At 54.0% G+C, this 13,643-nt stretch overlaps 1 protein-coding gene across 3 annotated transcripts; it reads right to left on the bottom strand.

Moving 5' to 3' along the window:
* Positions 1-306: 306 nt before the first annotated feature.
* LOC133156770 (CUGBP Elav-like family member 2) lies at positions 307-13,368 on the bottom strand. Of its 3 annotated transcripts, none has more exons than XM_061282710.1 (14): positions 13,118-13,368; positions 9,485-9,675; positions 8,379-8,461; positions 7,694-7,742; positions 7,424-7,558; positions 6,846-6,925; positions 5,898-6,059; positions 5,756-5,816; positions 5,545-5,679; positions 5,289-5,426; positions 4,763-4,939; positions 4,544-4,687; positions 4,280-4,468; positions 307-3,180 (listed from the first exon to the last, which is right to left on the bottom strand). In XM_061282710.1, exons 1-13 carry the CDS (start codon positions 13,189-13,191, stop codon positions 4,341-4,343), a joined length of 1,557 nt encoding a protein of 518 aa, XP_061138694.1. In that variant the 5' UTR covers positions 13,192-13,368; the 3' UTR covers positions 307-3,180; positions 4,280-4,340. The 3 variants fall into 3 exon arrangements, with proteins under 3 accessions (XP_061138694.1, XP_061138695.1, XP_061138693.1); XM_061282711.1 differs by lacking the exon at positions 13,118-13,368 and adding an exon at positions 10,018-10,456; XM_061282709.1 differs by having other exon boundaries at positions 4,544-4,939.
* Positions 13,369-13,643: the final 275 nt, after the last annotated feature.

Below are 13,643 nucleotides of genomic sequence, written 5' to 3'. Positions count from 1 at the left end.
ATTGTTTGTCCCTTCTTGGTTTTATTTTGTTTCGTCTACTTGTATGTCTATCGTGTACTATGATTGACAAAGAAGCAGACTTTGACTTTGACTCGAATGAACCGAGCAGTCTGGAAGGCCTAAAATGAAGCGCGCCAGTCATGCATCAAAGTTATCCACACCAACGACACCAACGTGACGACTAAGAATGAAACGGGTTTGCAAAACATGGCACATTCACTCTCGCGCGCACACACACACACACACGCGGTGGTCGCTTGGCAATGTTTGTACACCACGCAACAAACGGCACACACAGAAACGCCGTCCATATTAGGGTAAATGGTTTAATCTGGAGACAAAGGCAAAGAAACACACCACATATGAACAAACATCGACCAAGAACAGAGTTTTCCGTCTATGTACTCTGCTATGGGGGAAGGGAAATCAACAAAAAACACACCAAATAAAGAATCTACACAGTTTGTCGTTAAAAAGGTAAAAGCAAGGCTCAAACTAAACAGATAACTCTTAAACTAAGACAATTGATCTGCTCACGTTGTGAAAAATCCAGATGACAGCACAAGCACTAACATGAAACTTACCACCATTTAGAGGAAAGAAAAAAAAAAAAAAAAAAAAAAAAAGACTTATTCCAGTAAGAGTAAAGTCAAAAGCAGGCCATTTTTTGTTTTCTTTGAAAGACACACAATGATGAACGTAATAGCAAGCAAAACCGGAGGCCACATTGAGAGGCCAGACAATTGCCATCATTTCTTTTAATTTCCAATATAAAAAGCGTCACTGGTACAAAAGACATTGTGAACAACCAGTTGTAGAAATTGGAAAATAGCCTGTGTGCGTGCGTGCGTGCGTGCGTGTACGCCCCCAGATTTTTGTCTTTTTGTTTTTTCTCCTGCTTTTCTGCCTTTCCTTTTTCAAATCCCAACCTCACTCACAAAGTAAACAGAAGATGCACCCACTTTGGCTTTTCATGGAGACAAAAGGAAACAAACACAAGAAGGACCACGGCGATTACATCCTCCTTAAGCTTAAGCAACGCCCCCATATGTTTGTGCATCTGCAAATGGAAAGAAAGAGTGTCCCTAAAGAAAGCACTTGAGAATTCAAACAAGGGAGTGATTGTTGGAGCTGGAATTCGCTGATGGAACCCCCTGAAGTGAGCCTGTCTGTACATTGTTCTGTACATTGTGCTTTTTTTTCGTCTCGTCCGCTAAATACTTCACTACGCACACATATGTATCTATATATAACACACGCGCACGCACAATGCCTGACTAACAAAGTGGTTCTCGGAAACATCAACTCAAGTCCACACGGTGTGGCAAAGTGTTCCAGTGCATGCGCTCACACCTTCAAATATATGCTAGCTAAGAATATATAATTGGGGGGAGGGGGGGGGGGGAGGTTGTTTCACCTACAGACGACACCATACGCAGAATTTCCTTGGGGGTTGGCGAGTGACAGAAAAAAGGCAAAGTGCAGCAATCTAACCAAGGCCCGATAAGGATGTGTAGGCAGTTTTCTAGACGTGTATGGCACTTTCATTATTGTATTGCATTAAATAGAGATAGAAAAAACACTGTTGTAAAAAGCATTCAAAAAGGAACTCTTGGGGTCGGTCCACACACGCACGTTGCACTACTTCTTGGCCGCCCTCAACAAGGAAAAGCTCCCTCCCGTACTTGTTGTGCTTAGCTCCAGATGACATGTTTTGAGGAAGGGGGCTTGTTCGTTTTAGGCTTGCCTGGACACAAGGTGACAAAAAGAAAAAGGAAAACAAGAAGAAGCTGTACATGTGACAATTTGTTTCTCACGCACCAAAGAAAAACCCTGAGTTGGCAACTCATTGGTGAGGGGGCGTGGCGTGGCGTGGCATGGCGTGGCGTGGGGGCTTGTTCTGCCGCGGTACAATAAAAGAAGGATGCCGTTCAGGCAAGTGTAAACTTTGTGTGGAAACAGTGGAATGTATTTGTAAACCAACACCGTCCACCCGCCGCCGTGGCCATTGAAAGCGACAAGAAGCTTGTCCGAGCGGTCTCGTCTTCAGGGGCTCCCGCATCCGTGATGGAGCCATCTTTGCACGCAAAGAAAACTCCACTGTGCTGCGCACCTTCCAAACTTTTGACACGTGGCCACTTGGACAAGAAAACAACATAACTGTGCGGCATCTGCGTGATTAACAAACATTGCATCCAAAAACAGCAACCCAAAACAAATGAGCAAGACGTACCGTGTCGTCCTAGACAAATTCTTACGCATGCAGAGGAACTTTCAACTTCAAGTGTGGCTTCCATTTAGCAGAAATGAAGGGGATTTTGAAACACTACATACAGCCGCCCGCCCCCCTTTTCCCAACACAGATGACAACAACATAAATCTAGAAAAAACCCCGACATTTTTGTCTGGGTTCCGTTAGTTCGACCTCTATAGATTCAATGGTATAAAATATAGGTAATCTAAGTGTGCATTTCAACCACAGATTGTCTAGTTGTGAATCAGTTCTAAAAAAGTTGACTCGTGTAGGTAGTCATTTCTCCAAACCGAGCAAATGTACCTTTTATTGTGCCATTGGTAATTTAAAAAAGGTTGCGTCAATGAAAACAACATTTCCTTTGAAATGGAGACGAAAGGAAGAGGGGAAAAAGAAAGGAAAAAGCTTCACACTGCCCGCTAAATGTTGAGCTCTCATTCGGGGGTTTACACGTATCTGGTCAGTGGTTTCGTTTCTTCAACATATTGCTAATGGCACCAAATAGCACAGCCGGCGTGCCAATCCCTGTATTTGCCCTTACCCAGAGACATTATCAAAAGAAAGCAAAGAAAAAGTCAAAGGAGAAATCCCACAGGTTTTTAAAAAAAAAAAAAGAATCAACGCAGGTACGTTTTCACATTAATTTCGCTTGACCACTCTCTCTCCCATCATCCTGTCACATTTTTATACAAAACAAAACACAACACAACAAATGATGAACATGCATGCAGCAACGAGTCAGGTTGAACTAAATGGGCGGGGCCAGACGAGCTTTACACAGACATCACAGACAATGGTGGCTAGGTGGTGGTGGTGGCGGTGGTGGCGGCGGTGGTGAAGGATGAGGAGGCCAGCGGGGAACGCGCCTTTCAACATCATCAAGACATGCTAGGCTAATGATGAGCAAACAGGCATGGAGATTGCTTCTAAAATCAAAACAAAGGAATAAAGCATGAGGGGGAGAGAGAGAGAGAGAGAGAGAGAGAGAGAGAGAGAGAGAGAGAGAGAGAGAGAGAGAGAGAGAGAGAGAGAGAGAGAGAGGACAAAGAGGAGAAAGTTAGGGCCACAGCACAAGAATCGCTTTAGCCATGAGGCACAAAAAAACAACAATCAACACACAGCGGGGTTCCCCCAAAAGCAAAGCGCTCGTGAAATTCCGAGACAAGTCCATCACGACGACACCTTCCCTTTCTTTCGGACTCGCGTGGCGATTCCCGCCCAAGGCTCAATACGGAGACGATACAATGAAAGCAGGCCGCCGCCGCCGCCGCCGCCGCCGCCGCCGCATGGCAACTCGCTCATTCCTGACCGTCAATTTACGGTAAAGGTCGCTCGGGCCTCGCACTGCTAACCTGGAGCAGCTAAAGTCAAACTTTGCGCTCATTGCTCAGCCATTCCGATACTTGGCACGGGGCGCTTTCAGGGGAACCCTGACACGGGGCAGTCATCGCTAAAGGACACCACGCCTTTTGCCGACACACAAAAACAATACACGGACGGGACGAGACGAGACGGGACGGGAGGAAGAGAGAAAATGGACTCGCAACATGTCATGCGCTTGGCACCTAAAAGATCCATCTGGAGTCAGGCCCCGACGGATGGATGGAATGAATGACTTGCAAGAAAGAGCGAGCCACATCCAAAGGAGTGAGGAGAAGGACGCAAGAAGCACACTGAGGACCTTGAAACCCACGTGATCCTTAGTCAACCCGTCTAAGCGTCAGCTGAAGGCAATGAAAAAAGGCATGGGAAGAAAAATAAACTCAACAGAAGCAGAAAACAAACAAACAAAACGCCTGGCGCTCAACGCTAGTTCCCTCCAGCAACATCATGGACTCCAGTGATGGTCATAAATAATCATACATTAAAGTATTGAAGATAAAACAGCAGGAATGAAATACAAGACAAAACCAAATCGTGGCAAACTTTTGTTTTTTTGAAGGAAAGCCACGGGCTCCTCCCCTCCCCTCCCCTCCCCTCCCCACTGAGTCTGTGCTGTGGTGACTGGCCGGAGGGCCAACTTACCCTGGCATTGCTAGCATTGGAGCTGGGGAGGGGGGGGAGGGGTGGGGGCAGGGCGGGGCGATCAGTAGGGCTTGCTGTCGTTCTTGGAACGCTTCAGCTGAACCTTCAGCCGCTTCATTCCAATCTGGAAGCCGTTCATGGCCTGGATGGCAGCTTGCGCAGAGACGGGATTGTCGTAGCTGACGAAGCCTGAAAGCGCGCAAAAGCGCCGCCGCCGTTATTCCGCACAGTCCGTTTGAAATGAGCTCCTCAAAAAGCACTCACCAAAGCACTTGCTCAAATTGGTCTGTTTGTCGATGAAGACTTTGGCCGAAACCACGTTCCCAAAGGGCATGAACATTTGCAGAAGGTCCTGGTCGCCAAACTCCTGCGGCAGGTGGTAGATGAAGAGGTTGGCGCCCTCGGGCCCTGCCAGGACAAAGGGCGTAGTTAGTGAGAAAGGGGCGGGCGGGCGGGCGCTTCGGGCCTGGGCGGCAAGCTCACCTTCCTTCTGGTGGCCGGGGATGCTCTGCTGCAGGAGCGGCTGGGGGTAGAGCGAGGGCAGGGCCGAGGCGGCGTACTGCTGCATCCCCGAGTAGGCCTGGCTCAGCGCGTCCATGGACGTGGCCGCCGAGCCGTTGGCCATGGACGAGCCCAGGCCGCCGTTCAGGGCCCCCATGCCTGCGCCCGAGGACAAAGTGTGAGGACACGCCATGCGTGCGTGCGTGAGTGCGTGCGTGAGTGCGTGCTTGCACGCTTGCTTGCTTGAGGGGGCTAGCCGGACTTTTAGCAACGCTCTAAACGCGGGGGCAAAAAAACAACGCCGCAACGCCGGGAGGAAAGAGAACAAAGAGCACGACGACAACCGGCGCGGCAAAAGCGTCGCCAGCGTTGTCACGACTCGGTTTCCAACCTTTGCGAGCCGGTTCTCGGCGTTAGCAAAAGGAGTGCGCCGCACCGAGAAAGGCCCCAAATTTCAAGAGATTTATTTTGCTGCATCACTTCAGTTTGCCACTCGAGACGTCCTTACCGCCGCCGGCGAGAGCGTTGAGGTTGCCGAGGTTGCCGAGGCCGACCGAGGCCCCGGTGAGACCCTGCAATGTACCCAGAGACGCCAACGTGTTCATGGCGGCGGCGGCGCTGGCACCGGAACCCGCCGTCGAGCCGGCTGGTGAGGGCAAGCAAACGTCGACGCAAAGTCAAGCAAACGTGTCCGACACCAGAGGGCGCAGAGGAGCCAAACGGCCGGTTGGCCGGCCGGTCGGCCGGCGCTAGCGCCAAGTCACCTGGGCTGGCAAGAGCTCCGAGTGCACCGGTGGCGGCCGACAGGCCGGCGGCCGAGGTGGGACTGGCAGAACTCTGCGCGGCGGCGGCCGCCGCGGCTAATGTGGCCAAATTCTGCAGCTGGAGAGGGTTCACCCCTACAAGGGAGCCAGAGTGGCCTTGTTTATTTGCTAAGCGCTGAAGAAGGGGGTCAGGTATGGCAAGGTCGCTCACCGAGCCGCTGCATGCTGTTGAAGCTGCTCTGGTTGCTTGTGGAAGCCGCCTGCTGCAGGAGCTGAGGGCAAAGTTGGAAAGGTTAGCACCCCGTCTGCGTTTCACAGCATCTGGCCGGGCGGCCGAGCCACCGGCCACTTACGGCCAGGTATTGAGGCGTGAGGCTGCCCAAGCCGGCCAGGTTCCCCCATGTGGAGGCGCTGTTGAGCTGCTGGATCTGCTGCACCAGTTGCTGCTGCAGACGACGCTGCTCCTTATCCCGCTGCGTGTCGGCAAACTTCACCACCAGAGGCGAAGAGCAGCCCTGGAGGGAGGGCGGGAGGGAGGTAGGGAGGGAGGTAGGGAGGGACGGCAAGCAGAAAAGCGCCTCAGAAGAAATCAATTTGCTTCCAGAGATATCAACAAATCCGGGCTGGAGAGGGGAAGGGGCGCGCCCCGAGCTTCTTTTTACGGCCGCTGCGTTGCTATGGATGAAAGCTAACACGCAGAGGACATGTGCCATGCATAGCTGAGCCGGGTCGCATTCCAGAGAGGGCGCGGCCACGCCGAGCTCTTTCGGCCCTCCACGGACGACAAATGAAGACAGCCAAAACCAAAAACAGCAGCAGAGCGGAGCAGACGCCGAGGGGTTGGGGACTGGGACGCCGTACGCTACGCAGTCTCCGCAATGGGACAGGCACAGAAGGGCTCGGACAGATGCATGAGGACAAGGAAGGGACATGCGCCAGAGCAACGTCAGCGGCGGACCAAAGAGCCATCCCGGGAGCGGACGGGCAAACTGGCCACCGGGACCAATTTTCATCATCATTTTCATTTCGACGATCCGCCTGGCTTTGACGCTCCACTTAAATTATTGCCACCCCACTCGCGAGACTCTCGCGGAGCCTCGCTGTGGGCCCGTTTCAAAGTCGCTGCGCTGCCGAGATAGCGATGCAATTCCATTGTCATTGTGCGAGGGCTTCGCCGGTCGCGTGCGACGTCGTTCGACAATATGAATTTGGTGTTCACGTCTTTCCAACACAAGGGGGCAGCAGAGTACGTGGGAAGGGGGGGGGGGGGGTTGAAATCGGTGCTGATGGGGATACAATACCTCCATAGTCTGAGAGTGATGCATGGTTTTGATTGCATTCTGTGCCATTGCCCTGGTAGCAAATGTGACAAACGCACAGCCTGTAGGAGGAGGACAATAGGAGGGGTTTGGGAGGGGAGGGGGGAGGGAGGGAGGGAGGAAGGGAGGGAGGGAGGGACAAGAAGAAACAAAAACAAGACAAAAAAGGTTTGGACAACTCGTTATGAACCCCCAAAAAACACATTACAGTCACAGAGAATGCACACACAACCACCCGGACTGGTTAGCACACAGAGAAAAGAAGACCACACAACACTAAGACATGAGAACACTGACTCGGTACATTCAAAACGGGCCGGCCGCAGTGCCCATGAGGTAGGTAGGTAGGTAGGTAGGTAGACAGCGCACGCACGCACGCACGCAACAATTGTCCCACAGAGAAGCGCTCCGAGCCCGTTTGCGGCTTAGAAAAGTCCAGATACGTGGCGGCGGCGGCGGCGGCAGCAGCTTGAAAGGTTGCCGCGTGGCTCTCGTCAGCTTTTTCGTGGAAAAGTTGCATTGGTATCCGAGAGGCGGGCGCTGCCAGAGGGATAGCTTACCTCGGCTCTGCCCGTCGGGTCCGCGCAGGATCCGGCACTCCTCCAGCTGGCCGAAGGACGAGAACATCATCCTGACCTCGTTCTCGCCGTATTTCTTGGAAACCATTCCGATGAAGAGTTTTCGGTCTTCCACGGCTGGCGAGAGAGAGAATAAAAGGAGGCCAACTTGATGCTGCGCCGAGAGAAAGATTGTCGGCTCGCTCGCCATCAACTGTCAAGCTTCCCGTCTGCACCTCCAGGCAGGCTCAGATCCATTTTGCTCTTACTTACCGCTGGTTTTCTCACTGTCGGCTGGTTTCATCTGGATGGGATGATGCATCTGTGGATATGGGAGGGAGGTAGGGGAGCAATTTTTCAATTGGTCTGAGTGCAAGCGGCCACAATGGCACTCCGCGAGCAACCCTGCCACCTTTGGCGTCAAGCTCCCGCCCGCCTCTGTCGGCCACCCGCTTGCTTCATCATCTCTATCCCAGCGTTTGGGAGGCGAGAGGTTGTCGTTTTTCCTTTCTCCCTCCTGTCTGCACGCAGCACGTTATAAATAGGCCGGGCCGCACGACAACAAGCTTGGAAGCTTTGACTGGTCGAGACGCGAGTGAGGCAGCCTGAGCGAGCGAGGCTGGCTGAGCGGACATTTCTTCAGTTTGTGGAGCCTCTTCTGTCGTCGATCCATTTTTCGCCTTCCTCGCTGCGCCAAAGAAGAAATAACCACGGCTTGCGCGTATGAAATATATATATATTTTTTTTTTTTGGCCAGGGCCGAGGAGAAGCAGACAGATGGCTCCCTCGCTATGGCTGCTGGCGAGAATGGCTGAGCCGGGCGGGCGGGCGGGCGACGAGCTTTTCCCGCAGCCGGTGGCAGGCAGGCAGGCGAAATGTGCGGCTAGCGGCGACTCGCTTTGGATATTTGGCGCGGCTTCGTGCCCGCACGAGCCCCGCCCCCGTCCTGCGTACTCACCCCACTTAAGGTCTTGATGTTGTGCAGGGCGTTCTGGGCATCCAGCGCAGCTTTTCTTGTATAAAAAGTTACAAAACAGCATCCTGAGAGGGAGGGACAAACCATTTGAAAAGTGAGCTGAGCACCAATTGACTGCTGGCAAAGCAGGCTTGAAAAATGCTCGTCGCAGCGTTGGAAAGCGGGAAGAAAGCAGCCATTGACCAAACGGCAGCTGGAAGCTCCAAAGAGCATCCTTGTCAAAAGGCGCCGCCGCCACCATGCAACGTGGCCAAAACGGGAGGCGCGCGCGTCGCGTCACGTCACGTCAGCAACACGTGACAGCTCATGCCCGCCGGGGCTTGCTTGGACGGCTGTCAGCGGATGCCCACGGGTCAAGACGCAATCTGAAAGCGGACACGCATTCAGACGGTTCGGGGGGGGGCGTAAGGAAGGAAGGAAAGAATGGGGGTGGGTGGGGGATGGGGCCTCTCATCCTTCCGTCCCAGCCGGTGGCGTTCCAGCCTGTCACTTTGGCTGGGCTGGGGAAGTGGAGCACTGCAGCGTCTCTGACCTACATAGTGTGTATTATGCTGGGGGCGGGGCTGGGCGGGGGTGCTAGCGTTACGCCGAACCCGCATAAGACTGTGGGCTTTTTTAACCACCGTTGTTTGACCGCCCGCGCTCCGTGCCATTTCAGGAAGACCAATCGGACGACAAAGCAAACGGGCGGCGTTGAAACAAAAACGCAAGCGACGACCCGAGGGGGGCGCCGTTATTGTCTGAAAAATAAACATAAGCCTGAGAGCATCACGTGAAGAAGCGGTGGGTTAAGGTGGGGGCAGCTGTGATTAGCTTCCAATACATTAACATGTCAATAGGCCATCACAGCTGAGCGTCCCGTCCCGTCCCTGGCCAAGCAGGAAGACGGGAAGCGGGCTGGGCTTAAAAAAAAAAGAAAAGAAGCAGGCTTTAAGCAACCTCGCCTGAACAGCACTCTTTCCGCCAGGTCTTTGCAGAGAGCGCCCGCGTGTCAATACATTTGCCTGAATGCAAATCAAGCGCTTCTTCATTTGCCAACACGGATCTGAACGGCAAGTTAAAGGAGGTAGGGCGGCGGCGGGGCGCACCTTTGCTCTGAGGGGGGTTCTGCGTGCGATCGCGGAGGATGTTGATCTGGTGCACGGCTCCAAAAGGCTCAAAAAGCTCCTTGAGTTCCGTTTCTGACCAGGAGCGAGGGATCTGCCCCACAAACATCTTGATGGAGTCCGGGTCCGGCTGATCCAAGTGTTCCGACGACCCGTTCATCTTCATGCCGTTGCTGGGAAGAGGAAAAATAAGCAAAAGCTCTTAAGACATCCAAAACGCCGCCACGTCAATGGCTATTTGTTCCAGCAATAGCAAAGGCTAGCGGCTAATATCATCCGTTTTCCAATTTGTTGACCTGAAGTTTGAAACGCGGCGCACGTGTGGCCGCTCAAAGCATTCGGCGACGGCCAAAGCGAAAAAGGGCGAGCCCCTTCCCAAACTCAAGCTGCCATTTCAAATCATTTCTCCAATGGAGCTCGCCCGAGTTATCTCTCCCCGGCGACCCCGTGCGGCCAACGCGGACGGCACCGGCCCCGCGTCCAAGCACGGACAGCCACCCGAGCGACCCACCGACCTTTGGACGCGAGCCATCCACCTCTTACAGATGGAGCCCAGACGTTCGGCCGAAACGCCAAAGTCCTTGAGGGATTTGAACGACATGCTAGCCAGCGACGTACACCTCCTCCAAGTGGGTCGGCTAGGTTCCCGCGACAGAGCGGAGTGACTCCAGAGCCACTTTGCGCCACTTGTGCTCCTCCTCGGGTGCGCCGGCCGGTCGGTCGGCCGGCCGGCGATGGCGCGGGGCGCGACCCAGCCGCATCTTCTCCGGCGGCGGGGGAACAATCGCATCTTGTGTCCGCTCGCCGTCACTCGGCTACGAGCACAATGGGCCGACTCAAGCGGGGGGTGGCGCTTGGGAATATGCGCCCGGTGGGCGCGCGACACCACCATTTCTTCACTCTTGCCGTCGGCCGCCATTTTGCCGCGGGCGCTCGGTTGCTAGGAAGAGCGCATGGTTAAAATGGAAAGAAATGCCGGAGAGCATTTCCCCGGCCCCCCCCTCCTGGGGTGGAATAAATAGTACAGAAGCATGGATTAACAGCGCATATGTGTCTGATTGTTGGTGCTAAGAGAAGCATCCAAATGTGAAAGCAGAAGCACGTTTCCTCTGCAGGGTGCCTGCTCTGCTCTGGGCTTCTTCTTCTTCCGCACCATTTCGGCCCAATTTTGAAAAGCGGAACATTTACGTCCAGCCAGCCCTATTTTGAATTGAGCCCAATACGCCTTTGAGAGCCGACTCGTCTCGCGGCCTATCGTTCCGAGCACGTCGAGTTCATCAAATTTGCATTTGGGCAGGCGGAACGCGGACGCCCGAGGAACAAACAAAGTGTTCAGGACTCGGGCCCTTATCTTGTTCCGCTTCAAAACTGTCAGGACTTCTTCAAAGGACAAGAGCGCACAATGCAAGCTACGCAAGTACAGACGCGGTCGCCTCAAAGCCGCGTGGGGTCGACGGCCGCTGGCTGGCCGTCACCTCCGTCAACGTGGGGAAAGCACCTGAAAGAAGGCCGAAACGATGGAAGTCGCTGCGCAAAACCCGGCGGGCCACTTTGCGCTCACGTCGCCGGACTCGTCTTCGGCGTTGCGGAGGAATGTCGGGCACAAGACAGGAGGCCGCGCCGCCGCCGCCGAATGGCAGCCTGCACTAAAAATAGCCGGCACGCTGCGCGGCGCGCCGCGGCGCTAGGCTGCGCGAGGCTGCACGAGGTAGCTGCTCCACAAAAGCATCAATCCAAAGGGAAAGGGCCCGCTTCCAAGTGGCCTCATTCAAAGGACCAGGTTTGAGCACGCCGCCATTATTCGGAACAAGGGCAAAATTGCGCCAAGGCGCTGCCGGCCGGGGCTCGCTCTTGCGTAACGCGCCGGCCGTCTCTTTGTTTGTCAATCTTTGCACCATCGCAATTTCAAACGAGGCTCGAGAAGTCGGCCAAAAGAACCGCTGTCCCGATGCAAAGAAACGACATGCTGGGCTTTGCTCGTCGGCTTTGCCCTCAAAGTCGCCGCCGGTCAGTGCCTTTGTTTACTGGACACCTGTCCAACGGTCGCTTGGAAAATCGGACTTGGAATCCTCCGAGGGGCGCAAACCAAGAAAGAACCGGACCGACCGCCGCACTGGAAATCGAGTGCTTCGGAAGGAATGACCCCAAAAAGTTGGTTGCCACCACGTGTGCCTATCACGCTTTGGTTCCAAAAAAACAGAACTACTTTGGTTGGATTCCTTGTTCCCCCATCAAGGCGCTTGTCTTTCACTTCCTCGTCAAATGACCGGGGGCGGCGTTCAAAGAATTTCCGTCGTACATACGGAACCCATTTTAACATTGAGGGTTGTCGGCCCAACCCGTTTCAGGGAACTGATCATCTTCTCAAACATTTTCAGTCACCGGTCGGGAAAGGGTCCAAATCGGGACGCAAAGGAGCCGATTGTACGCGTAGCGGGCCTTCGGCAACGCGCCATTAGGCCGATAATTGCGCCCGGCGATTTGGATTCACGGTGGAAAAGCCAAATTGGCCCGTCGCAAGGCTCGTCTTGAAGTTGATAACGTGATGCTATGGAAGCATCTCAGGCACAAGAACTTCAAAGTATTTCGCAATGATGGGAGAACCTCCAGTGTGGCTGCGATTGGGCCATTCTTCGATAAAGACGGCGGGTCTGCCTCCGCTCCCGAGCTTAAGAAGCCACCGTTTGGTCCTCGGCCCGGTTTCTGGCACCGACTGACCACTTTGAAAGATGGAGCTGAAAAGACGGGCCGTGCCAAGGCTTTTGGTGCGTGTATGGAAAAGAGTGTCTTGGCGGGCGGGCGGGCCTGTTGTTTACACGGGCCCGGCCGGTCACAAGATCTCCATTCGAGGCTCAATAATGATGGAACGAACGAAGCACGTGGGTTGGTCCGGCGCTTAGATAAGCCTCCCCGACATGGCCGCAAGACAAGTTGCCTAACCGAGCCGGTCGACAATAAAAGCGAATATTGACAAGCAAACAAAGCGAAGAAGAAGAGCCTGCCTGAGCGAGCGAGCGAGCGAGCGCACTCTTCACTTCCCCTTTGAAATGTTGACAAAGCGGACTGCGCCGCACCGTGCGTGCGTGCGTGCGTGCGGTGGCCTCCCTCCCTCCCTCCTTCCTTCGCTCGCTCGCAACGGTTGTCAGCTCGCCCAACTTGTCCAACTGTTTGCAGCAAGTCCCCCTTGAAAGGCCATATTTGATGATTTGACGCAACAATATAAGCGAGTGCGAAGCACATGTCACCCGAGTCGGCTGTTGTCACGCGCTCGCTAATATTGCTAAGCTAACGACTCGCACGCACGCGCACAGAGCGAGCGAGCGAGCGCTTCTCCATTTTGTGTCTTGTTTCGTCTTTGCCTTAAAAGCGAGCATCGTCGAATTGGTTTACACTCGAGACAGATCAAGGTTTTTTCTTCGACGCCAACCGAGATGTGCTCCTCGGATGAACTCAGAGTACGATTAGCCGGCCATTTCGACGCGTTAGCAGTTAGCTCATCCGGCTGGGCTAAGAAGCTACGAGCTACAAACCCAAACGTTTCATCCAAGCGCGACGAAATAAAAACACCAACAAAACAAGGACCTAAAAAGGGGGGCAAATCATGCAGGTACTTACATCGTATCGCCCGCAGCCATTAACCGACTATCGGTCAGCGGTAGGTAATCCAGGCTATACGACGTCGATGTCATACTCTCGCTGTTTTATAAAAATAGCTATAAAAATAACAAAAAAGATCACGAACGGCCGTCTATTCTAACAATGAGGACAAGGCGAAAACGTCCGCGCTCTCTCGCATGAAGGCAAAGCAGACGACGAGCGAGAACAGGTGCCGACTGACTGCCGAGAGACACTCGACGAGGAGGCGGAGGGGAGGGAGGGAGGGGGGGGGGCGGAGGGAGGGAGGGAGCGGGGGGGGCGGAGGGAGGGAGGGAGCGGGGGAGGCGGAAGGAGGTAGCGGGCGTCTCTTTCTTTCTTTCTTTCTTTCTTTCTTTCTTTCTTTCTTTCTTTCTTTCTTTCTTTCTTTCTTTCTTTCTTTCTTTCTTCTCCTCCTCCTCCTCCTCCTCCTCCTCCTCCTCCTCCTCCTCCTCCTCCTCTTGGCCGTCCAAGTGCAGAGGCCGGCCGGCCTGCCTGCCCGGTCAGG

The sequence above is a fragment of the Syngnathus typhle genome, linkage group LG7 (genome assembly GCF_033458585.1).
Source record: "Syngnathus typhle isolate RoL2023-S1 ecotype Sweden linkage group LG7, RoL_Styp_1.0, whole genome shotgun sequence".
In the NCBI taxonomy this organism is placed as follows: Eukaryota; Metazoa; Chordata; class Actinopteri; order Syngnathiformes; family Syngnathidae; genus Syngnathus; species Syngnathus typhle.
The sequence above is the reverse complement of the archived record's forward strand: the minus strand, read 5'-3'. Positions and strand labels throughout refer to the sequence as shown.